The sequence below is a fragment of the Scyliorhinus canicula genome, chromosome 6, assembly GCF_902713615.1.
Source record: "Scyliorhinus canicula chromosome 6, sScyCan1.1, whole genome shotgun sequence".
NCBI classification, from domain to species: Eukaryota; Metazoa; Chordata; class Chondrichthyes; order Carcharhiniformes; family Scyliorhinidae; genus Scyliorhinus; species Scyliorhinus canicula.
Window position 1 is genome coordinate 202,121,541 of NC_052151.1, and position 26,005 is coordinate 202,147,545.

At 46.3% G+C, this 26,005-nt stretch overlaps 1 protein-coding gene across 1 annotated transcript in view; it reads left to right on the top strand.

Moving 5' to 3' along the window:
* Positions 1-283: 283 nt before the first annotated feature.
* The window catches only part of LOC119967984 (zinc finger protein 692-like), a 96,058-nt gene continuing 70,336 nt past the window's right edge, over positions 284-26,005 (top strand). The window contains exons 1-4 of the mRNA XM_038801084.1: positions 284-414; positions 10,577-10,766; positions 12,276-12,307; positions 16,844-17,677. Of these exons, the coding sequence (XP_038657012.1) occupies positions 10,579-10,766; positions 12,276-12,307; positions 16,844-17,677 (1,054 nt within the window). The 5' untranslated portion in view covers positions 284-414; positions 10,577-10,578. The remainder of the gene's footprint in view (positions 415-10,576; positions 10,767-12,275; positions 12,308-16,843; positions 17,678-26,005) is intronic.

Below are 26,005 nucleotides of genomic sequence, written 5' to 3' on the forward strand. Positions count from 1 at the left end.
CAGCTCAACCAAACCCTCTCTCAATTACTTTTTGTCTCAGTCCTTCCCTGTACTTTACTTTCTGGCATTGCTGCTCCCAGTTTCTGTCCCCACCCCATTCCCTCTCTCCTCACCCCATTCCCTCTCTCCTCACCCCATTCCCTCTCTCCTCACCCCATTCCCTCTCTCCTCACCCCATTCCCTCTCTCCTCTTTGACCATTCTCTCTCTCTCTCGCCCTGTGATATATGCCCCGCACAAAGATGGCGGCCGCGTCGACCTCCAGGGAGCGGCTGGTCGGCGAGCCGACGTCACCGCGAGCGACCAGACGCGAGACGCAAGGACGCCGGCTGCCGGAGGGCGGGTGACAAGTGGCCGGGTCTCGGGGCCGGCCCGAGGCTTCTGGAAGCAGGCGCTGGGCCCGAGCAGTTACCAGGTAACCGTGGGGGGAGGGGGACCGGGTTCAGCTCAGTCTGCTGCTGGCTGGGGTGCAGAGGGGACGGCTTACCAGTGCGGGTTGGAGTGTTTACCAGGTTACCCAGTGCGTGTCGAGGAGGATGGTGTTTACCAGGTTCGGCAGTGGCAGGTTGGTGTTTACCAGGTTAACCAGTGAAGGGTTGGGGTGTTTACCAGGTTAACCAGTGGGGGTTTGTTGAGGTTGGAATGTTTTCCAGGTTAACCAGTGCGGGTTGGAGTATTTACCAGGTTAACCTGTGCGGGTAGTGAAGGATGGAGTGTTTACCAGGTTAACCAGTTGGGGGTTGGAGTGTTTACCAGTTTAACCAGTGGGCACACCTGTGGGTTGAGTGTTCACCATGTAAGGCAGTGGCAGGTTGGAGTGTTTACCATGTTAACCAGTGTGGGGTTGGAGTGTTTACCAGGTTAACCATTGGGTTTGTGTTGGTTTGAATGTTTATCAGTTTTACCATTGAGGGTTTGGTGCATTTACCAGTTTAACTAGTGGCAATGGTGGGGATTGGAATGTTTACCAGGTTAACCAGTGGGGATGGTGGAGTTTGGAGTATTTACCAGGTTAACCAATGGGGAGGTTGGTGTGTTAACCATGTTAACCAGTGGGGTTCATGGAGGTTGGTATATTTACTATATTTACCAATGAGGGGTTGGTGTGCTTACTAGTTTAATTGGTGATGGTGGGATTGATGTGTTTACCAAATTAATCAGTGAGGTCTGGAGTGCTCATCAGATTAACTAGTAGGATGATGGATTTTGGAGTGTTTACCAGGTTAACCAGCAGGGATTGGAGTGCACACAGGTTAATCAGTGGGGCTGGTGAATGTTTTAGTGTTTACCAAGTTAACCAGTATGGGTTTGTAATGTTCCCCAGGTTAACCAGTGAGAACTGGAGCATTTAACAGGTTAACCAGTGTGGGTGGTGGGGGTTAGATTGTTTACCAAGTTAACCAGTGGGGTAGAGACTTTACCAGATTAACCAGTATGGGTTCTGGGAGTTGGAGTGTTTATCAGGTTATCCAAGTGGGGGTTGCGTGTTTACCAGTGGTGGTAGTGCTGGTTGGAGTCTTTACCAGGTTAACTGGTGTGTTGGTGGTGGTTGGAACATTTATCAAGTTAACCAGCGGAGTGGTGGGGATTGGAGTGTTTACCAGATTAACCAGGGGGCTTGTGGAGGTTGAGGTGTTTACCAGGGTAACTGGGGGCTGATAGAGGTTGAGGTGTTTACTAGGTTGACCAGGGATGGTGGCAGGTGGGTGATGCAGATGGGTTACTCGGTTAATCAGTGGGTGGTGGTGGTCAACTGAGGTGGTGGGTAGATGTTGCAGAATGCAGCGGTTACCAGATTAACCAGGAGTTGGGGATGGAGGGACTTTGCAGAATCGAAACTTGGAACAGGTGGAGGCCAATTGGCCCTTCCAACCTGCTTTGATGATGTCTGATCGTCCAACTCAGTAACCTGTTACTGCTTTCCCCCTAGATCCTTTGATCCCTTTTGCCTCAAGTGCTTTATCTAATTGCTTCTGGAAACAATACTGTTTTGGCCTCAACTGCTTTCTGTTGTCGAGAATTCCACAAGTTCCCTGCTCTCTGGGTGAAGAAATTTCTCTTCATCTTGGTCCTTTTAAAAAATATTTTTAAAAATAAATTTAGAGTACTCACTTCTTTTTTTTCCCCAATTAAGGGCCAATTTAATGTGGCCAATCCACCTTCCCTGCACGTCTTTGGGTTGTGGGGCTGAGATCCGTGCAGACATGGGGAGAAAGTGCAAACTCCACACGGACAGTGACCCTGGGCCGGGATCGAACCCGGGTCCTCGGCGCTGTGAGGAAGCAGTGCTAATCATTGCGTCACCGTGCAACTCTTTCCTCATCTTAGTCCTAAACTTCATATTGATCTTCGCCCAAGAGAGTGAAGAGGTAGATATGAAATTCAGGGAGAGAAACTGCGAGGTTCTTGAGAAAATTGACATGCAGAGTGACAAGCAATTGGAAGAGTTGGCAGGCTTAAAGGTGTACAAATCTCCAGGTCCAGATGAATTGTCTCCCAGAGTGTGGTGGGAAGCGAGGGAGGAGATTGCAGGGGTGCATACCCAAATTTTTAATTCCTCTCTGGCCATGGCGGAGCTGCCAGAGGACTTGAGCATACCTAATGTGGTCCCAATATTTAAGAAAGGTTGTAGAGTTAAGCAAGGGAACGACAGACCAGTGAGTCTCAGATCAGTGGTAGGGAAACTATTGGAGAAAATTCTTTTTTTTATACAAATGTAGAGTACCAAATTATTTTTTTTCCAATTAAACGGCAATTTAGCGTGGCCAATCCACCTAGCCTGCACATCTTTGGGTTGTGGGGATGGGACCCATGCAAACACGGGGAGAATGTTCAAACTCCACACAGACAGTGACCCGGGGCTGGGATCAAACCTGGATCCTCAGTGCCATGAGGCAGCAGTGCTAACCACTGTGTCACCGTGCCGCCCTATTGCAGAAAATTCTGAAGGAGAGAATCTATCTCCACTTGGAGAGGCAAGGTTTGATGAGGAATAGTCAGCATAGCTTTGTCAGAGGAAGGTCGTGCCTAACAAATTTGATTGAATTTTTTGAGCATGTGACCAGATGTGTAGGTGAGGGTCGTGCAGTTGATGTAGTTTACATGGGTTTCAGCAAAGCCTTTGACAAGGTCCCACATGGGAAACTTATAAATAAGGCAAGTACACATGAGATATAGGATAACTTGATGAGGTGGATTCAAAGTTCATCTATCTGTCGGAGACAGAGGGTGATGACAGACTGGAAGCCAGTGGCATACCACAGGGATCTGTGCTGGGTCCCCTATTGTTTGTCATTTCCATAAACAACATACATGACTTTGGGGGGGGGGGGGGTGGGTAGGATCAGTAAGTTTGCATGACACAAAGTTTGGCTGGGTGGTTAATGTGAGATTGCGTGTCTTGCGTTTCAGGCGGATAGAGACGGGATGGTCAAATGGGCAGAAAAGTGACAGATTGAATTTAACCCTGAGAAGTGTGAGGTGATACACTCTGGAAGGGGTAGTCTGACAAGGATGTAATCACCGAATGGCCTGACACTGGGAAGTTCCCAGGAACAAAGGGACCTTGTCCAATGATCTCTGAAGGCAGAAGGGCAGGTTAATCGGGTGGTGAAAAAGGCATATGGGACACTTGTCTCTATCGATCGAGGCATAGATTACAAACCAGGGAAGTCATGTTGGGGTTGTATAGAACTTTCGTGAGGCCACAGCTAGAGTACCGCAATTCTGGTTGTCACATTACAGGAAGCGGCTGCAGAGGTGATGTGGCCTGGGATGGAACATTTAAGTTATAAAGAGAGGTTGGGTTGTTTTCGCTGGAGCAGAGAAGTCGGGGGCGAGCTGATGGAGGTGTACAGGATTATGAGGGGCATGGATGAAGCAGCTGGTCCTGTTAGTTGAAGGGTCAGTTACGAGGGGGCACAAGTTCAAAGTGAGGGCAGGAGGTTTATGGGGATTTGAGGAAAAATGTTTTTACCCAGAGTATGGTGACAGTCTGGAATGCACTGCCGAGGTTGACTCCCATCCTTTAAAAAGTACCGGGATGAGCATTTGGCACGTCATAACATTCAAGGTTATGGGCAAAGTGCTGGCAAATGTGATTAGGTAGGCAGGTCAGGTGTTTTTCATGCGTCGGTCCAGACTCGATGGGCTGCACTGTAGTATTCTGTGATTCTGTTACTCTGTAAATGATCTACTCCTATTCTCAGACTGTGTCCCTGGTTCTAGGCACCCCCACCATTGTGAACATCTTGACTGCATTTACCCTGTCTAGTCCTGTTGAAATTTTATGTTTCAATGAGATCCCCCTCATTCTTCTAATTTCCAGCGAATAAAATTCTAACTGACTTAATCTCTCTTCTTATGTCAGTCCCACCATCCCAGAAATCAACTGTTGCTGCGTTCCCTCGATAGCAAGCACATCCTTCCTCAGATAAGGGGTCCAAAACTGCACACAGTATTCCAGGTGCAGCCTCGCCAAGGCCCTGTATGATTGCTGCAAAACACCCTAGCTTCTGTACTCTAATCCTCTTGCTATGAAAGCCAACAGACCATTTATCTTTAACTCCTGCTGCACCTGCATACTTATGTTCAGTGGTTGGTGTGCGAGGACACCCAGGTCATGTTACAGATTTCCTTTTCTCAATCTATAGCCATTCATATAATCTGCTTTCCTGTTTTTGCTGCCAAAGCAGATAACCTCACATTTATCGACATTAAGGCCAAATATGAATGCGGAATACAGGGTTAACGGTAGGGTTCTTGGCAATGTGGGGCAGAGAGATCTTGGGGTCTATGTTCATAGATCTTTGAAAGTTGCCACTCAAGTGGATAGAGCTGTGAAGAAGGCCTATGGTGTGCTAGCGTTCATTAGCAGAGGGATTGAATTTAAGAGCCGTGAGGTGATGATGCAGCTGTACAAAACCTTGGTATGGCCACATTTGGAGTACTGTGTGCAGTTCTGGTCGCCTCATTTTAGGAAGGATGTGGAAGCTTTGGAAAACCAGGATGTTGCCTGGAATGGAGAGTAGTTCTTATGAGGAAAGGTTAAGGGTGCTCGGCCTTTTCTCATTAGAACGGAGAAGGATGAGGGGCGACTTGATAGAGGTTTATAAGATGATCGGGGGAATAGATAGAGTAGACAGTCAGAGACTTTTTCCTTGGGTGGAACAAATCATTACAAGGGGACATAAATTTAAGGTGAATGGTGGAAGATATAGGGGGGATGTCAGAAGTTGGTTTTTTACCCAGAGAGTAGTGGGGGCATGGAATGCACTGCCTGGAAGTCATTGAGTCGGAAACATTGGGGACCTTCAAGCAGCTATTGGATAGGTACATGGATTACGGTAGAATGCTGGGGTGTCAATTGATTTGTTCGAATCGAGGATAAAATTTCGGCACATCATTGTAGGCCGAAGGGCCTGTTCTGTGCTGTATTTTCTATGTTCTATACTGCATCTGTCATGTATTTGTTCGTTCAACTTGTCCAAATCGCACTGAAGCATCTTTGCATTCTTCTCACAGTTCACCTTCCCATCCAGCTTTGTGTCATCTGCAAATTTAGTTCTCCCATCCAAATCATTAATATATATTGTGAATAGTTGGGGTCCTAGCACAGATCCCTGCGGTACCCTACCAGTCACTGCCTTGGATAAAGACCAATTTTTTTCCTACTCTTTATTTGTCTGCCAAACAGTTTTCTATCCATCTCAAAACACTGCCTGCAATCCCATGTGCTTTTGGTTTACACACTAATCTTTCATGTGGAACTTTGCAAAGTCCCTCTGAATGTCCAAATAAGCCACATCCACTGGCTCCCCCTCATCAAATCTACTCGTTACATACTCTAAGAATTCCAGTAGATTTGACAAGCATGATTTTCCTTTGTAAATCCATGCTGTCTCTGTCCGATCCTGCTATTGTTTTCTAAGTGCTCTGCTATTAAGTCTTGGACTCTAGCATTTTCCCCATAACCGACGTCAGGCTTACTGGTCTATAATTCCCTGTTTTCTCTCTACCTCCCTTTTAAATTAGTGGAGTTACATTAGCTACCCTCCAACTGCAGGAACTGTTTCAGAGTCTATAGAATCTTGGAAGATGACCAATGTATCTACTATTTTTAGAGCCATTTCCTTAAGACGTCTGGCATGTAGATTATCAGACCATGGAGATTTATTGGCCTTCAAACCCATCAATTTCCCAACACTATTTCCTTATTAACTGATCTCCTTCAGCTACTCCCTCTCACTAAACCCTGCGTTCCTCAACATTTCTGGTACATCATTTGTGTTCTTATTTGTGAAGATGGAACTAAAGTACTTATTCAGCTTGTCAGCCATTTGTTTGTTCCCCATTATAAATTCCCCGCGATTTTAACTTCACCAATCTTTTTCTCTTCACTTGTCTGTCAAAGGTTTTGCAGTCAGTTTTTATATTCCCCGCAAGCTTACTCTTGTACTCTATTTTTCCCTTTTAATCAATCCCTTTGTCCTCCTTTGCTAAATTCTAAACTGCTCCCAATCCTCAGGTCTGCTGTTTTTTTTGACCAATTTGTCAGCCTCTTCCTGGGATCGAATACTATCTCTAATTTCCCTTGTAAGCCATCGTTTGGCCACTTATCCAGTTTTATTTTTGTTCCAGACAGGAATGAACAATTGTTGCAGTTCACCCATTCGCTCTTTGAATGTTTGCCATTGCCTATCCACCGTCATCTTTTAAGTAACATTCCCCAATCCATTGTATTGAACTCGTGCCTCATATCATCATAGTTGTTCTTTATTTAGATTCAGGACCCTAGTCTTAGAATCAACTATGTCACTCTCCATCTTGATGAAAAATTCGCAACTAGATTGCCAGTGATTCCTTTCTCATTACACAATACCCAGTTTAACATGACCTGTTCTCTAGTTGGTTCTTCAACATATTGGTCGAGGAAACCATCCTCTATGCACTCCACAAATTTCTCCTCTATGTTATTGTTACAAATTTGATTTGCCCAATCTATATGCAGAATAAAGTCACCCATAATCACAGATTCTTTTTATTGCATGCACCTCTAATTTCCTGTTGAATGTCATTCTGAACATCAGCACTGCAGGTTTGGGGGACTATCTCTAACCCCCACCAACTTTTATTTACCCTTTGTGTTTCTCAGCTCTACACATTCAGATTCCACATCATCAGAGCTGATATCCTTCCTCACTATTACGTTAATTTCCTCTTTAACCAGCAATGTCTATCTGTCCTAAATACTAAATACCCAATTCCCATTCCTGGTCGTCCTGGAGTGATGTCTCCATAATTCCGACTGTATAATTTGTGTTTACATCTCCATGCACATTTAATTAATCCACTTTATTGCGAATGCTCCGTCCATTAAGGCATGTCCCTTAAACATGCCTTGTCCAATTCCTATTATTTTTCATTGTGGCCCTGTTTGATCCTGCCCCTTGATTTGTCTGCCAATCGCTTTTCTTATTTCCCTTTCTGCCTTTTTCCTTGATTCTCCCTTCTCTGACTCCATGCATAGTTCCCATCCCCCTGCCTTTTTAGTTTAAACCCTCCCCAACCACTCTCGCAAATACTCCCCCTGGACATCAGTCCCAGTCCTGCCCATGTGGAACCCGTCCAGTTTGTACTGGTCTCACCATCCCATACTTTTCAAATTACTTCCAAACTCCTTATATTCTGCATTTAGGACCTCATCCCATTTTTTACCTATGTAGTTTGTGCCAATGTGTCTCACGACCACAAGCTGATCATCTTCCCCCTCCACAATGTTCTTTAGCCGCACTGAGACATCTTTGAACCGAGCATCGGGGAGACAACATACTATCCTGGAGTTTGTTTGTGGGCACAGAAACGCCTAATAATTCCCCTTAAAATTAAATTCTGTATAACTATTGAATTCCCTATAACTATTGCATTCCCACACTTTTTACTCCTCTCCTGTGCAGCAGAGCCAACTGTGGTTTAACAACTTTGGCAGTCGCTACCTTCCCCCCAACAGTATCTTGCACTGCCAGCCTAGTCCTTTTGTTCTGCATGATGGTCACCCACTCTCTTCCTGCCTGTGGAGTCTTAGCCTGCGGTGTGACCGCCTCTCTGTATGTGCTATCCACGATACTCTCTGTCTTGTGAATGCTCCACAGTGTCCCCCAGCCGCCGCTCCAGCTCTGAAACCTGGGCTTCCAGAAGCTGCAGCTGGAGACACTTCCTGCACACATGCTGGCCCCGGGCACTGGAAATGTTCCTGGCTTCCCACATAGAACAGGAGGAGCAAACCACAGCTTTGAGCTTTACTGTAATGAATTACTCCTTTAAATTAAACCTTTTGGAAGATACTTAAAATCAAATAATATGAATTACTCTGGGACCCTTCCCTGGTTACCAGTATAACCAGCAGTTGCTGGGGAAGTGGGTGACGTGGGAGATGTTGCAGAATGGAGATGTTACCAGATTAACTGGATGGTACCTGGATGCAGGGATGGGAGTGTGTTGGGGTTGGGTGGTTGATGCAAGGCTCAACCATGCAGAATGACATGGTTGCTAGTGTAACTAGGGCTGCCAGGATGTGGGGAGTGGGTGCGCTGGTGCAGAATTAAGTGGTTGAAATCAAGTCAATGTGAAATGGGAAAACATTATAGGAGCTGGGCAGGTGAGAAAATGGTTTCCCCTTTGGTTAATTGTCGAACAACGGGGTCAGTCAGAGCGTTAGAATAAATAATGGCCATTCGGCAGTGAGATGAGGAGCAATTTCTCCATTCAACAAATAGCGAATGTTTGTGATTCCCCAATCCAAGAGAGCTGTAAATACTCAACTCTCCCAATCTATTGAGGAAGGATGCAGTTGAATTGGAGGCAGTTCACAGGAGGTTCACTGGATTGATTCCAGAGAGGAGAGGTTTGTCTTGTGAAGAGAGATTGAACAGTGTAGGTCTATAGGTTTGGAAGAATGGAGAGATCTAATTGAGGTCTATAAGATGATAAAAGGTATGGATAAAGTAGACGTAGAGCGGCTGTTACCCCTTGTGGGGCATTCTGGAACGAGAGGTTAAAGTCTCAGGATTAGCGGGAGCAAATTTAAAACCGAGATGAGAAATTACTTCTCTTAAAAGAGTGCAATTCGCTACCCCAGAGTGCGGTGGATGCCGGGGCATTGAGTAAATTTGAGGAGGAAATAGATTTTTAATAATGAGTTGAAGGGTTATGGAGAACGGGCAGGAAAGTGGAGTTGACGATGAGATGAGTCATGCTGGATTTGAATGATGGAGCGGACTCGAGGGGCTGAATTACTCCTGCTATTCTTACGTTTTAAAGACAGTGGTTGCGAGCTCTTTGCGGAGGGGGGGGTTAATAAGGACTTTTCAACTCCTCCAAAGTATGTCGAATGGCTTCGGTTTTAACTCGTCACACCTTGAATCACAAATCAATTGATCCGGAAGACGCAGCTTTCTGAAATGTCAGGAGGCAGACCTTCTGAGCTGATGATTACGTCCAAATATCCGAATTAGGAGCAAGAGTAGGCCTCGGCCCCTTGAGCCTGCTGCACCATTCAAAGAGATCTGTCTAATCTGATTGTAACCTCAACCCTCTTCCCGCTGACCCCTGATAACCTTTCAGCCCCCCCTTGGTCATCAAGAATCTACCTCCGCCTTAACAATGTTCAAAAATTCTGCTTCCACTGCCTTTCGATCCCCTCAGGATCTTAAATGTTTTGATCAAGTCGCCACTCACTCTTCTAAACTCCAGTGGATACAAACCTAACCTCTCCAACCTTTCCTCATAAGACAACCCGCCCATTTCTGGCATTAGTCCAGTAAACCTTCTTTGAACAACTTCTAACACATTTACATGTGGTCCAACCTGCTTTATAAACCTGAAGCATAACCTCCCTGTTTTTGTAATCCATTCCCCTCACAATAAACTATTCTATTAGCTTCCTAATTACTTGCTGTACCTGTATAATTGCGGGGGCTGGTTTAGCTCACTGGGCTAAATTGCTGGCTTTTAAAGCAGGCCAGCAGCACGGTTCGATTCCCGTACCAGCCTCCCCGGACAGGCGCCGGAATGTGGCGACTAGGGGCTTTTCACAGTAACTTCATTGAAGCCTACTCGTGACGATAAGCGATTTTCATTTTTCATTTTGTAATTCATGCGTGAGGGTACCCAGATCCCTCTGCACCTCTGAGCTCTGCAATCTCTCCTTATTTAGATAATAAGTTTTCTTTATACTTTCTTGCCAAAATGGGCAATTTCACATTTTCCTATATTATCCTGCATTCGCCAGAGTTTTGTCCATGCCACCTATCTATGTCCCTTTGTGGCCTCCATACGTCCTCTTCCCAATTTACTTTCCTGCCTAGTTTTGTGTCATCAGTTCATCTAGATTTCATGCAGCTGGCTCGGGCTGTAGTTGAGAAACTGGGAACGGTTTGAGAGCTTCCTGCCTTGCCTCCTGGTCTGAAGTAGGCACATTTTTGAGGATTAGAGTGAGGGAGTTAGACATGGCAACTGCGAATTGTGAATGGTTGAGAGGGTTTGGTCCCTGCTGACACTTGTGTCTCCTTTTGCTGCAGGAATGGAGGATCGCAAGCCGTCACGACACCGGGCATCTGAAGACGTGCGACGGCAGAAACGCAAGGAGCTGGACGCCCGGAGAAGCAAGTCGCGCATCCGTCTAGGAACTCACCTGGAGCAGTGGTGTAATGTCAAGGACCAGCTGGGATTCCACTTACATTCCGACTTTGCAAAGTTCCTCCTCGACAGGTAGTAGGATCAGTGCTCAAAGGACTGCCCCTCCGAATAATTCTGTTGCACTTTACATTCTTATCTTCCTCATGGTTTTTGATGCGGTTATTCACAATGTTGGATTAACCCAATTCCATCAAATTCAACACGAAAACGGGGACAGACTCTCTGAATACTTTTCTTTGAAAAACAGTTCCAGGACAGGTACAGCACTGGGTTAGATACAGACTAAAACTCCCTTTACACTGTCCCCTTCAAACACTCCCAGGACAGGTACAGCACGGGGTTAGATACAGAGTAAAGCTCCCTCTACACTGTCCCCATCAAACACTCCCAGGACAGGTACAGCACGGGGTTAGATGCAGAGTAATGCTCCCTTTACACTGTCCCCATCAAACACTCCCAGGACAGGGACAGCACAGGGTTAGATACAGAGTAAAGCTCCCTCTACACTGGCCCCATCAAACACTCCCAGGACAGGTACAGCACAGGGTTAGATACAGAGTAAAGCTCCCTCTACACTGTCCCCATCAAACACTCCCAGGACAGGTACAGCACGGGGTTAGATACAGAGTAAAGCCCCCTCTACACTGTCCCCATCAAACACTCCCAGGACAGGTACAGCACGGGGTTAGATACAGAGTAAAGCTCTTTCTTCACTGCAGTAGTTTCTATTTTATTCACTCATGGGAAGTGTTTTCCACCCTTCATTGGCCCATGTGAAGGTGGTGGCGATGTACCACTGTGTCTACTGGGGCAGAGACAGTGATGTACCACTGTGTACACTGGGACAGTGACAGTAAAGTACCACAGTGCACACTGGAACAAAGACAGTGATGTACCACTGTGTACACTGGGACAGAGACAGTGATGTACCACTGTGTACACTGGGACAGAGACAGTGATGTCCCACTGTGTACACTGGGACAGAGACAGTGATGTCCCACTGTGTACACTGGGGCAGAGACAGTGATGTCCCACTGTGTACACTGGGACAGAGACAGTGATGTCCCACAGTGTACACTGGGACAGAGACAGTGATGTCCCACAGTGTACACTGGGACAGAGACAGTGATGTACCACTGTGTACACTGGGGCAGAGACAGTGATGTCCCACTGTGTACACTGGGACAGAGACAGTGATGTCCCACTGTGTACACTGGGACAGAGACAGTGATGTCCCACTGTGTACACTGGGACAGTGATGTACCACAGTGTACACTGGGACAGAGACAGTGATGTACCACAGTGTACACTGGGACAGAGACAGTGATGTACCACAGTGTACACTGGGACAGTGACAGTGATGTACCACAGTGTACACTGGGACAGTGACAGTGATGTACCACAGTGTACACTGGGAGAGAGACAGTGATGTACCACAGTGTACACTGGGACAGCGACTGTGTGTATGTTGGATGGTGTGAATTATGTCTGTTTACTGCACTGAACATACCTGACTTTTAACTCATCTTTTTATGCTTGTTTTGATCCTGCTTATATTCTCTTTTTGTTTTGTTCCAACAGTTACGCCTCCAAGTCCCCAGAGAGTGATTCAGGTGGGTACTGATGTTCCTCTGGAGGGAAACTATTGTTCCATATCCTTCTCGGTATCTCTCCTCCACTCATTCACCTCCGACGCGCCGCCTCCGCCGCGCCGCCGCGCCCCTCCGCCGCGCCCCCTCCGCCGCGCCCCCTCCGCCCGCACCCCTCCCCCTCCCCCTCCCCCTCCCGCATGAATCCTTGAATCCCTTACTGATTAAAAATCCATCTATCTCAGCCTTGAGTACACTTCACGAGCCATCCTCTACAGCTCTCTGTGGTAAGGAATTCCACAGGTTTACTATCCTCTGACGGAAGAAGTTCCTCCTCATCTCTGTCTAAAATGGGGTTACTCTGATATTATGCCCTCTGATCCGACACTGTCCCACCAGGCATCCCTGTCAAGCTCCCCTGAGAATACGGTATGTCTCAATAAGGTCGCCTCTCATTCTTCTAAACTCTAATGACTACAGTCCCAATCTGCTCAAAAACACCTCGTAAGAAAATCACGCCATACCGCAGATCAACCTAGTGACCGTTTCCTGGACTGTCTCCAATGCCAATATACGTTTCCTTAGATAAAGGGACCAAAACTGTTCACTGTGTATGATGTCACATTTTCCGGCATTGAAATCTGTTTGCCACAGATCTTCCACTCACTTAATCGAGCAATTTCGATTGTAATTTTACTCTTCGCTGACTCCATCTCCAGTGATTGTTGCATTATCACCGAATTTTGTAATTTGCAGAATGCTATCTAGCCTTGATGTCAAGGGCAGTCACTCTCCACTCTCGGGTTCAGATCTTTTGTCCATGTTTGGATAAAGGCTGTTATAAGGTCAGGACACGATTTTCTCTTTAGTCTATCTTCGCACCCACACTTTTTTACCCCCTTTGGGGAACAGTAAGGGGAAATGGTGGAAGGATTCCTGAGCCGGTTATTAGCCAGTTGAACCGTGTAATGAATGTTCCTGTGGCTAACAAGTCCTGCCGTTGGTCTCAAACCCAGTGGGAAAGGCAGTACCAACTGCGCCAAAAGGCCTCGGAGCCAAGTGACCCTGGAGAGCGTTAGTGAGCGGGTTATTGACGAGTAAGTGACCCTTGATGTGTTGACGACACCTTCCAGCACCTCACTGACGATTGTGAATAGACTGTTTAGGTGGTAAATGGTTGGGTTGGATTTACCTGCTATGTTACATGACATTCTTGGGCAGTGTTCCACATTGTTGGGTAGATGCCCGTGTTGTAGCTGTACTGAAACAGTTCAGCTGGGGGATGCAGTTAGTTCAGGAACACAAGTCTACACTGTTACTTGAATTTTGTTGTAGGCCCATAGCCTTTGCAGTCTTCAGTGCCGTCAATTGTATCAGTTGAATTGGCAAAAGAAAGGCATCTGTGATGGAGGAGACTGAGATGCACCATCCATTCTGGACATATGGCTGAAGATTGTTTCAAATGCCTTTTTTTGCACTGATGTACTGCCCCCCCCCCGCCCGCATTATCGAGGTTCGGGATACTTGTGGAGCCTCCTCCTCCCTTTCCTTGTTTAATTGTACATTGCCTTTCCTGGCTGGATGTGGCAGGATTTATGAGTTTTAATCTGATCCATTGGCCGTAGGATCGCTCAGCTTTGTCCGACGCATGCTGCAGCATGTGTTCAGTATTGTGTTGTAGTTTCACTAGGTTTAGGTAGCAACTGATTGTTTAGGTATGCCTGCTGCTGCTCCTGGCATGATCTCTTGCATGCCTTATTGGACCAGGGTTGACCCCCGAACTTGGTGGTAGTGGGGGATCTACTTGGTGTGGAGTCGGGTGGGAAAGGAGGAGGACCTCTCATGAACCTGCTCCTGGGCCTGGCCAAACGTGCCATTAACAGGTCAGGCTGCGGGCCCGATTGTCTGCCCCTGTACTGCAGCTACATTCGTGGCTGGAGTGTCCCTGAAGAGGGAGCATGCAGTGTACACCATTACCATTGAAGCATTCCATGCCCGATGGACAATGCGGGGACTGGGGTGTATTACTCACCCTCTTCTTCACCTTTTAGTTAGATGTTTAATTTCCTTTGTTTTAATTTATGGCAGTATCCCTTTAAGGGCCTGTCCTTTTATTTGCCTCTCATTTTATTTGTTTTATTTTAATTGGTCATTTGATTCACCTCAAAATAGGGTAAAGAGGGATCGGTCAGCCCGTGAGATTGCACATTGTTGGTTGAATCCGATTCTGCTGTCGGTGGGCTACAGTGTCCAGTTTGGAACTGCTAGACCTATTCTAAGTCTCTCCTGTTTAGCACCGTAATGATAGAGCGTTTCCTCCATGTGAAGACTAACACTGCATAGAAACATAGACAATAGAAGCAGGAGGAGGCTATACAGTCCTTCGAGCCTGCTCCACTATTCATTATTATGGCTGAACATCCAGTTCAATCCCTGATTTCCACCCCCCCCCCAATATCCCTTGATGCCTTTAACCAAAAGAGCTATATCTAATTCCTTCTTGAAATTACACAACGTTTTGGCCTCAACTACTTTCTGTGGTAGCGAATTCCCCAGATTCACCACATTCTGGGTGAAGAAATTTCTCCTCCCCTCAGTCCTAAATGATTTACCCCTTTATCCTGAATCTTTGGTGCATTCTCTTCATAACAAGAACATCCTTCCTCAGATAAGGACGCTAAAACTGCACACAATACTCCAGGTGTGGCCTCACCAATACTCGATACAATTACATAAGAACTAGGAGCAGGAGTAGGCCATCTGGCCGCTCGAGCCTGCTCCGCCATTCAATGAGTTCAAGGCTGAGCTTTTGTGGACTCAGTTCCAGTAGCCTGCCCACTCACCATAACCCTTAGATTTTCCTTTACTGTTCAAAAATCTATCTACCTTTTCCTGAAAAACATTCAACGTGGTAGCCTCAACTACTTCACTGGGCAGCAAATTCCGCAGGTTCACAACCCTTTGGGTGAATCGGTTCCTCCTCAACTCAGTCCTAAACCTGCTCACCCTTATTTTGAGGCTGTGCCCCCTAGTTCTAGTTTCACCCATCAGTGGAAACAATCTCCCTGCTACTATCTGAACTATTTCCTTCATAATTTTGTTTGTTTCTATCAGATTTCCCCCCTCATTCTTCTAAATTCAAATGAGTGTAATCCCTGTCTGCTCAGTCTCTCCTCATAAACCAGTCCTCTCAACTCCAGAATCCACCTAGTGAATCTTCTCTGCACCCTCTCCAGTGCCAGTACATCCTTTCTCAAGTAAGGAGACCAAAATTGTGCACAGTACTCTAGGTGTGGCCTCACCAGCATCCTACACAGCTGCAACATAACCTCCCTGTTTTTAAACTCCATCCTTCCAGCAATGAAGGACAAAATTCCTTTTGGTATCTTAATCCTGCTGCACCTGCGAACCAACTTTTTGCAATTCATGCACAAGGACACCCAGGTCCTCTGCACAGCAGCATGCTGCAATTGTTTACCATTCAGTTGCAGTGAAACATGTCTATTCCCATACTCAAATCCTCTTGCTCTGAAGGCCAACATACCATTTGCCCCCTTTACTGCCCACTGTACCTGTGCGCTTACTTTCAGTAACTGATGCACGAGGACGCCAAGGTCTCGCTGAGTATCCACCTCTCTCAATTTACACCCATAATAATTTTGCTACCAAAGTGGATGACCTCATTTATCCACATTATACTGGATCTGCCATGCACGTGCCCACTCACTCAGCCTGTCCAAATCCCGCTGATCCATCTCTGCATCCTCCTCACAGCTCACCCTACCACCCAACTTTGTATCATCTGCAAATTTGGAGATAATAAATTTAGTTCCCTCGTTTCAATCATTAATATATAATGTGAACAGTCGGGGTCCTGGCACAGATCTCTGTGTTACTCCCTAGTCACTGCCTGCCAATCGGAAAAAGACACATTTATTCCAACCTTTTGCTTCCTGTCTGATCACCAGCTTTCCATCCATCTCGAGACACTACCCGTAATCCCATGCGCTTTACCGTTACATATTAATCTGCTATGTGACATGTCGAAAGCCTTCTTAACGTCTAAATAAACCACATCCACCAGCTTTCTCTGGTCAACTCTACTAATTACATCTTCAAAGAATTCTAGTTGATTTGTTGATCATGATTTTCCTTTCGTAAATCCATGTGACTTTAGTGATTACACCACTGCTATCCAAATGCTGTGGTATGAAATCCTTGATAATTTACTACCAACGCTATGCTCACTGGTCTATGGTTCCCTGTTTTCTCTCTATCTCCCTTTTTGAATAACGGGATTACATTCACTACCCTTCAATCTGTGGGAACCATTCCAAAGAATTTTGAAAAATGACCACCAATAGATGTACTATTTCTCGGGCTTCTTCTTTAAGTACTCTGGTATGAAGATTATCAAACCCTGGAGATTTGCCCGCCTTCAATCTCGTTAATTTCCCCAAAACCATTTCTTTACTATTACTAATTTCCTTTACCTGTCTCTGTGAGTGTGCGCTTATGTCTGTGTGTTTGATTGTGTACTTACTGCCTTTCTCTGTGCAGGTCCCGGTGACACAGACGGGGATTTCAGTGTGCTTCGAACTTCGAGTGACGCCTTGCGGCAACTTGTGATCTGGTCGCACGACCACAGCCAGGAGTGTGGCTTCATCCCTGATCTGAAGTCAGTTGTGTTGGAGCGCTCAGGAGGGTCTGGGTCTCTGACGGCGGTCTGGGAGTGTATCGCAGGTCATTCTTTCCCCTGGTTGCTGCTGGCCAGTACTCCGGCCATCCCTGACCACAGTGCTGCAACCAGAAGCAGGAGCAGGACCAGAAACTGTGCGCGGGATCCTGCTGGGCACGGCGACCCCCCAGAGGGTGGACACTACCTCCGAATGCCCGGTGGCCTCCCCCTGGAGAGGGCCATGAAGGTGGAGGGGAATCCGCGGACCCTGGCGTCGGAGAGCAGCAGCGTGTCGGAACCTGGCAGCGAGAGCGATTCCAGCCAGAAGAGGACGCCTACTGGTCACGAGGGGCCACCACAGGGGTCAAAGGATGAGACTGGCAGCAACTGTGCAGCACTGGGTCCAAGTGGGCGCAGCACACCCCAGCATCCGTCACCTGCTCGCAGTCAGAATTCAGCATCCCCGACAGTGGGCACTAGGAGAACAAGGAACAAGGTGCAGGAGTGTGGCCTTACGGGGAACTGCCCACAGCCCCCCACGAAGGAGGCAGCAAAGCCCGGTGACACTGGGCCAAACAGCAAGCACTCCGCTCGACGAAAATGCACTGAAACGCGCCCTGTGAGCAGCTCGGACACCATGCAGCTCGTATGCGAGTCGGACTCCGCCACAGACGAGGAGCTGCGCCGAGGATCTCGGAAGGCAGGAGCTTCACCAGGTAGGGAGAGTGTCGGCAAACAGCTTGTTTCCCACTGTAAGAACATAGGAAATAGGAGCAGGAATGCAATTTGCCTGGACCATGGTGGGACCGGTGTTCTGATGAGTCTTCTAAGGCAGTCGAGAGGGCTTTGAACTAAATAGTGGGGGTGTCCGATTATATGAGAGTTGACAAAGTAAATCAAAGGGAAATAATGGGACGGCACGGTAGCACAGTGGTTAGCACTGATGCCTCACAGAGCCAGGGACCCGGGTTCAATTCCGGCCTCGGGTTATGGTCTGTGTGGAGTTTGCACTTTCTTTCCGTGTCAGCACCGGGAGGGTGCTCCGGTTTCCTCCCACAGTCCAAAGGTGTGCAGGTTAGCTGGATTGGCAATGTTAAATTTGCCCTTGGAGTCCAAAAGATTAGAACATAAGAACATAAGAACTAGGAGCAGGAGTAGGCCATCTGGCCCCTCGAGCCTGCTCCGCCATTCAATTAGATCATGGCTGATCTTTTGTGGACTCAGCTCCACTTTCCGGCCCGAACACCATAACCCTTAATCCCTTTATTCTTCAAAAAACTATCTATCTTTACCTTAAAAACATGTAATGAAGGAGCCTCAACTGCTTCACTGGGCAAGGAATTCCATAGATTCACAACCCTTTGGGTGAAGAAGTTCCTCCTAAACTCAGTCCTAAATCTACTTCCCCTTATTTTGAGGCTATGCCCCCTAGTTCTGCTGTCACCCGCCAGTGGAAACATCCTGCCCGCATCTATCCTATCTATTCCCTTCATAATTTTAAATGTTTCTATAAGATCCCCCCTCATCCTTCTAAATTCCAACGAGTACAGTCCCAGTCTACTCAACCTCTCCTCATAATCCAACCCCTTCAGGTCTGGGATTAACCTAGTGAATCTCCTCTGCACACCCTCCAGGGCCAGTACGTCCTTTCTCAAGTAAGGAGACCAAAACTGAACACAATACTCCAGGTGTGGCCGCACTAACACCTTATACAATTGCAACATAACCTCCCTAGTCTTAAACTCCATCCCTCTAGCAATGAAGGACAAAATTCCATTTGCCTTCTTAATCACCTGTTGCACTTGTAAACCAACCTTCTGTGACTCATGCACTAGCACACCCAAGTCTCTCTGAACAGCGGCATGCTTTAATATTTTATTGTTTAAATAATAATCCCGTTTGCTGTTATTCCTACCAAAATGGATAACCTCACATTTGTCAACATTGTATTCCATCTGCCAGACCCGAGCCCATTCACTTAACCTATCCAAATCCCTCTGCAGACTTCCAGTATCCTCTGCACTTTTCGCTTTACCACTCATCTTAGTGTCATCTGCAAACTTGGACACATTGCCCTTGGTCCCCAACTCCAAATCATCAATGTAAATTGTGAACAATTGTGGGCCCAACACGGATCCCTGAGGGACACCACTAGCTACTGATTGCCAACCAGAGAAACACCCATTTATCCCAACTCTTTGCTTTCTATTAATTAACCAATCCTCTATCCATGCTACTACTTTACCCTTAATGCCATGCATCTTTATCTTATGCAGCAACCTTTTGTGTGGCACCTTGTCAAAGGCTTTCTGGAAATCCAGATATACCACATCCATCGGCTCCCCGTTATCTACTGCACTGGTAATGTCCTCAAAAAATTCCACTAAATTAGTTAGGCATGACCTGCCTTTTACGAACCCATGCTGCGTCTGCCCAATGGGACAATTTCTATCCAGATGCCTCGCAATTTCTTCCTTGATGATAGATTCCAGCATCTTCCCTGTTACCGAAGTTAAACTCACTGGCCTATAATTTCCTGCTTTCTGCCTACCTCCTTTTTTAAACAGTGGCGTCACGTTTGCTAATTTCCAATCCACCGGGACCACCCCAGAGTCTAGTGAATTTCGGTAAATTATCACTAGTGCATCTGCAATTTCCCTAGCCATCTCTTTTAGCACTCTGGGATGCATTCCATCAGGGCCAGGAGACTTGTCTACCTTTAGCCCCATTAGCTTGCCCATCACTCCCTCCTTAGTGATAACAATCCTCTCAAGGTCCTCACCTGTCATAGCCTCATTTCTATCAGTCGCTGGCATGTTATTTGTGTCTTCCACTGTGAAGACCGACCCAAAAAACCTGTTCAGTTCCTCAGCCATTTCCTCATTTCCCATTATTAAAACGCCCTTCTCATCCTCTAAAGGACCAATATTTACCTTAGCCACTCTTTTTTGTCTTATATATTTGTAAAAACTTTTACTGTCTGTTTTTATATTCTGAGCAAGTTTACTCTCATACTCTATCTTACTCTTCTTCATAGCTTTTTAGTAGCTTTCTGTTGCCCCCTAAAGATTTCCCAGTCCTCTAATCTCCCAGCAATCTTTGCCACTTTATATGCTTTTTCCTTCAATTTGATACTCTCCCTTATTTCCTTAGATATCCACGGTCGATTTTCCCTCTTTCTACCGTCCTTCCTTTTTGTTGGTATAAACCTTTGCTGAGCACTGTGAAAAATCGCTTGGAAGGTTCTCCACTGTTCCTCAACTGTTCCACCATAAAGTCTTAGCTCCCAGTCTACCTTAGCTAGTTCTTCTCTCATCCCCTTGTAATCTCCTTTGTTTAAACACAAAACACTAGTATTTGATTTTACTTTCTCACCCTCCATCTGTATTTTAAATTCCACCATATTGTGATCGCTCCTTCCGAGAGGATCCCTAACTATGAGATCATGAATCAATCCTGTCTCATTACACAGGACAAGATCTAGGACCGCTTGTTCCCTCGTAGGTTCCATTACATACTGTTCTAGGAAACTATCGCGGATACATTCTATAAACTCCTCCTCACGGTTGCCTTGACCGACCTGGTTAAACCAATCGACATGTAGATTAAAATCCCCCATGATAACTGCTGTACCATTTCTACATGCATCAGTTATTTCTTTGTTTATTGCCTGCCCCACCATCTCGTTACTATTTGGTGGCCGATAGACTACTCCTATCAGTGACTTTTTCGCCTTACTATTCCTGATTTCCACCCAAATGGATTCAACCTTATCCTCCATAGCACCGATGTCATCCCTTACTATTGCCCGGATGTCATCCTTAAATAACAGAGCAACACCACCTCCCTTACCATCCACTCTGTCCTTTCGAATAGTTTGATACCCTCGGATATTTAACTCCCAGTCGTGACCATCCTTTAACCATGTTTCAGTAATGGCCACTAAATCATAGTCATTTACGATGATTTGTGCCACCAACTCATTTACTTTATTCCGAATACTACGAGCATTCAGGTAAAGTACACTTATGTTGTTTTTTTTACCTCTGTTTTGAATCTTAACATCTCCAGTTTTATTCCTTTTGTTATTACTGGGCCTATTCACTGTGCTCCCCTCAGTCACTGTACCTTGTACTGTCGCCCTTATGGATTTCTGACTATGTCTTCTCTGCCTTGCACTTTTCCCCTTACTTCCTTTTGTTTCTGTCCCTGTTTTACTACCTTCCAACTTCCAGCATTGGTTCCCATCCCCCTGCCACATTAGTTTAAACCCTCCCCAACAGCTCTAAAAAACACCCCCCCTAGGACATCGGTTCCAGTCCTGCCCAAGTGCAGACCGTCCGGTTTGTACTGGTCCCACCTCCCCCAGAACCGGTCCCAATGCCCCAGGAATTTGAATCCCTCCCTCTTGCACCATCTCTCAAGCCACGCATTCATCCTATCTATCCTGACATTTCTACTCTGACTAGCTTGTGGCACTGGTAGCAATCCTGAGATTACTACCTTTGAGGTCCTACTTTTTAGTTTAACTCCTAACTCCCTGAATTCCGCTTGTAGGACCTCATCCCGTTTTTTACCTATATCGTTGGTGCCTATGTGCACTACGACAGCTGGCTGTTCACCCCCCCCCCCCCCCCCCCCCCCAAGAATGTCCTGCAGCCGCTCCGTGACATCCTTGACCCTTGCACCAGGGAGGCAACATACCATCCTGGAGTCTCGATTGCGTCCACAGAACCGCCTGTCTATTCCCCTTACGATCGAGTCCCCTATCACTATAGCCCTGCCATTTTTCTTCCTGCCCTGCTGTGCAGCAGAGCCAGCCACGGTGCCATGAACCTGGCTGCTGCTGCCTTCCCCTGGTGAGCCATCTTCCTCAACAGTATCCAAAGCGGTATATCTGTTTTGCAGGGAGATGACCGCAGGGGACACCTGCACTGCCTTCCTACTCTTGCTCTTTCTTTTGGTCACCCATTTTCTATCTCCCTCAGTAACCTTCACCTGCGGTGTGACCAACTCGCTAAACGTGCTATCCACGACCTCCTCAGCATCGCGGATGCTCCAAAGTGAGTCCATCCGCAGCTCCAGAGCCGTCAAGTGGTCTAACAAGAGCTGCAACTGAACACACTTCTTGCACGTGAAGGAGCCAGGGACAGTGGACGTGTCCCTGAGCTCCCACATCGCACACGAGGAGCATGACACGGGTCTGGGATCTCCTGCCATGTCTTAAACCCTTGGTAAACTTAAACAACTAGAATTTCAAAATAAAAATAAATAAATTAGACAATGAAAAGAAAAAGAGAGACTACTTACCAGTCACTTACCAGGGTTAAAAAGCACCTCCTCACACTCTGCACCGATTTACCTCACTGCACCAAATTACCAAGTTTCAATCCCCACTCTGTATGAGTCTCACTCCGGATGAGTCTCCTGGAAAAGTGCTCGCTTACTGCGTGCGCTCTCTGTCTGTCTTTTATACAGACCTCAGCTAACCGATGACTCAAAAAAAAACCTTAACTTCAAAGAGAATAATACAATGTGCCCCTAAACAGGCCTCAACATGCCTCAGGTGATTGACAGATAACTGCCTCTCAGCAATTAGGGTGGGGGCAGCTTCAACCAATCAGACACTAAGCTCCACACTGCACTTTTAACTGAAAAACAGCAGAATTAGATTTTCCACTTACCTTTGCTGATTTACCTCACTGCACCAAATTACCAAGTTTCAATCCCCACTCTGTATGAGTCTCACTCCGGATGAGTCTCCTGGAAAAGTGCTCGCTTAGGCGGGGTTACTGGGTTATGGGGACAGGGTGGAGGTGTGGGGTGAGATGAGGTGCTCTTTCCAAGGACCGTTGTAGACTAGATGGGCCGAATGGCCGCCTCCTGAGCTGTAGGGATTGTGTGAGGTAATAGAGCAGAGCTGTGATTTTTAACCAGAGTGTGACAGGAAGATGCAGAGATTGCAAACAAAAGGGTGCACCAGTATATACTGCTGCAGAGTGCAAACATGCCGAAAAGACAAAGTTAAAGGCTCGGTGTTTGAATGTGTGTAACATTCATAACAAAATGGCTGAATGGTTGAGACAAATAGAAATATATATATATATATATATATATTTAAAATAAAATAAATGCTGGACAATCTCAGCAGGTCTGGCAGCACTTGTGGAGAGAGCAGTAGAGTTAATGTTTCTAGTCTACCTGGCCCTTCTACAGAAATGTACGTGTCTGACCTGATAGCTTTTTCAATTAAGGATGTCATTAGCACAGTGGTGAGAGAACACCTTGGCCTCAAAGAGCAAAATGTTGAATTTGGATAGAGATAAGAAATAGCAACGGCAGGAGTTTACCTGTGGGAATAGTTACACGGTATGGGAAGGGTATACAAGGAGGGGAAAATGGAATGTGTAAGAAAGGTACGGCAATAATTGTGGGTAACTTTAATCTACTCGCAGATTAGGCAAATCAGATTGGCAAAGATATGGAATATGAGTTCATGGGCGTATATTTAGGGAATTCTCTTCGAGCAGTATGTTCTGGAGCCAACCAAGGAGCAGGCTATTCTGGAATTAGTCATGATTAGAGACAGGATTAATCAACAACCTCATTGCAAAGGAGCCTGTAGGCAACAGCCATCATAACATGATAGAATTTCACCTTGTGTTTGAAGGAGCAAAGTGTGAGTCTAAGATTAATGTTTTAAACTGGAACAAAGGTAAGTAGATGTAGTGAATGTGAACTGAAAAACTGGGTCAAAAGTTAAGACAGTAGAAATGATCAGGAGATATTTAATAACTCGGCACAGAATTATCCTAGTGAGAAAGAAAGACTATTTGAGAAGGGTGCATCGTCCAGGGCTAAAAATTAGTAAAGCATAGTGTCAAATTGAAAGGCATGTTGTAGAAATGTACAAGTGCAAAGTTTACGAGCAGGTCAGAAGGGAGAAAGAAGAGTATGAGAGAAAGCTCTCTAATAATATAAAAGCAGATTGTAAGAATTTCGATAAGTATTTGAAGAGGAAAAGTGTTGGTCCTCTGATTTTAAAAATAAATTTAGAGTACCCAATTCATTTTTTCCAATAAGGGGCAATTTAGCGTCGCCAATCCAACTACTCTGCACATCTTTGGGTTGTGGGGGCGAAACCCACGCTAACACGGGAGAATGTGCAAACTCCACACGGACAGTGACCTAGAGCCGGGATCGAAGCTGGGATCTCGGCGCCGTGAGGCTGCAGGGCTAACCCACTGCGCTACCATGCTGCCCTAGTGTTGGTCCTCTGCTAAGTGAGTTTGGGGAAAGCAAGGAAATGGCCGAAGTATTAAGCAGGTATTTTGTGTCTTGTCTTCACTGCAGAAGACTTGGAAACTTTCCAAAGGTTCTTGAAACTCAAGAGATGAACAGGAGGGAGGAACAGGGTAAATGTTGTGGGGAAACTATTCAAGGTGAAGGCCGACAAGTCACCGGACCAGATAGCCTGCATCCTAGGGCCTTAGAAGAAATGCCTACAGAGATAACATATGCATTAGAACATAGAACATAGAACAGTACAGCACAGAACAGGCCCTTCGGCCCTCAATGTTGTGCCGAGCCATGATCACCCCACTCAAACCCACGTATCCACCCCATACCCGCAACCCAACAACCCCCCCTTAACCTTACTTTTATTAGGACACTACGGGCAATTTAGCATGGCCAATCCACCTAACCCGCACATCTTTGGACTGTGGGAGGAAACCGGAGCACCCGGAGGGAACCCACGCACACAGGGGGAGGACGTGCAGACTCCACACAGACAGTGACCCAGCCGGGAATCGAACCTGGGACCCTGGAGCTGTGAAGCATTTGTGCTAACCACCATGCTACCCTGCTGCCCCAATTGATACATAGAACATACATTGCAGAAGGAGGCCATTCAGCCCATCGAGTCTGCACCGACCCACTTAAGCCCTCACTTCCACCCTATCCCTATAACCCAATAACCCCTCCTAACCTTTTTGGACACTAAGGGCAATTGATCACGGCCAATCCACCTAACCTGCACGTCTTTGGACTGTGGGAGGAAACCGGAGCACCCGGAGGACACCCACGCAGACACTGGGAGAACATGCAGATTCCGCACAGACAGTGACCCAGTGGGGAATCGAACCTGGGACCCTGGCGCTGTGAAGCCACAGTGCTATCCACTGTGCTACCGTGCTGCTGTATTGCTAATAATCTTCCAAATTCCTTGGCTGCTGGAAGGGTCCCAGTGCATTGGAAAATAGATAATGTAACACCTGTATTTCAGAAAGGAAGGAGTTAGCCTATCATCTGCCATGGGGAAATTGCTGGAATCCATTATTAAGGAGATCATAGCAGGATATGGACAGAGCCGGCATGAATTCTGCAAAAGGGAAATTGTGTTTAACTAACTTATTAGAGGTTTTTTGGTAAAGTCACAAGCAAGGTGGATAAAGGGGAACTTGTACATGTGGTATACCTGGATTTCCAGAAGGCATTTGCTAAGGTGTCATGTAAAAGATAAGTTTGCGTGATGGATGGGGTGACATTTTGGAATGGATAAAGAATTGGTTGGTCAGCAAGAATCAAAAAAACGTTAGGATAAGAATGGGTCTTTTTCAGCTGTGTCAAATGGAGTGTCGCAGGAAATGTCAAAGGGTCTCAACTGTTTACTACATACGTGATGTTTGGTAGCTAAATTTGGCACCAAGGTAGGGAGGAAAATAACTTGTCTAGAGGAGGCTGTGTGTCTGCATGGGGGCATAGACGGGTTGAGTGAGTGGGCAAACATTTGGCAGATGGAATATAACGTGGGCCAACCTGTTAACTTTGGCAGGAAGAATGGAAAATCAGCAATGTTATTTTAATGGAGAGAGATTGCAGAATTCTGAGGTACAGAGGGATCTGGATGTCCCGGTACATCAATCACAAGATAGTTTTCAGGTAAAGCATTGATTAGAAGGCAAAGGGAATGCTAGTGTTTATTGCAAGGGAATGGAATATAAAAGGAGGGACATTTTATTGCATCTGTACAGGGCCTTGAT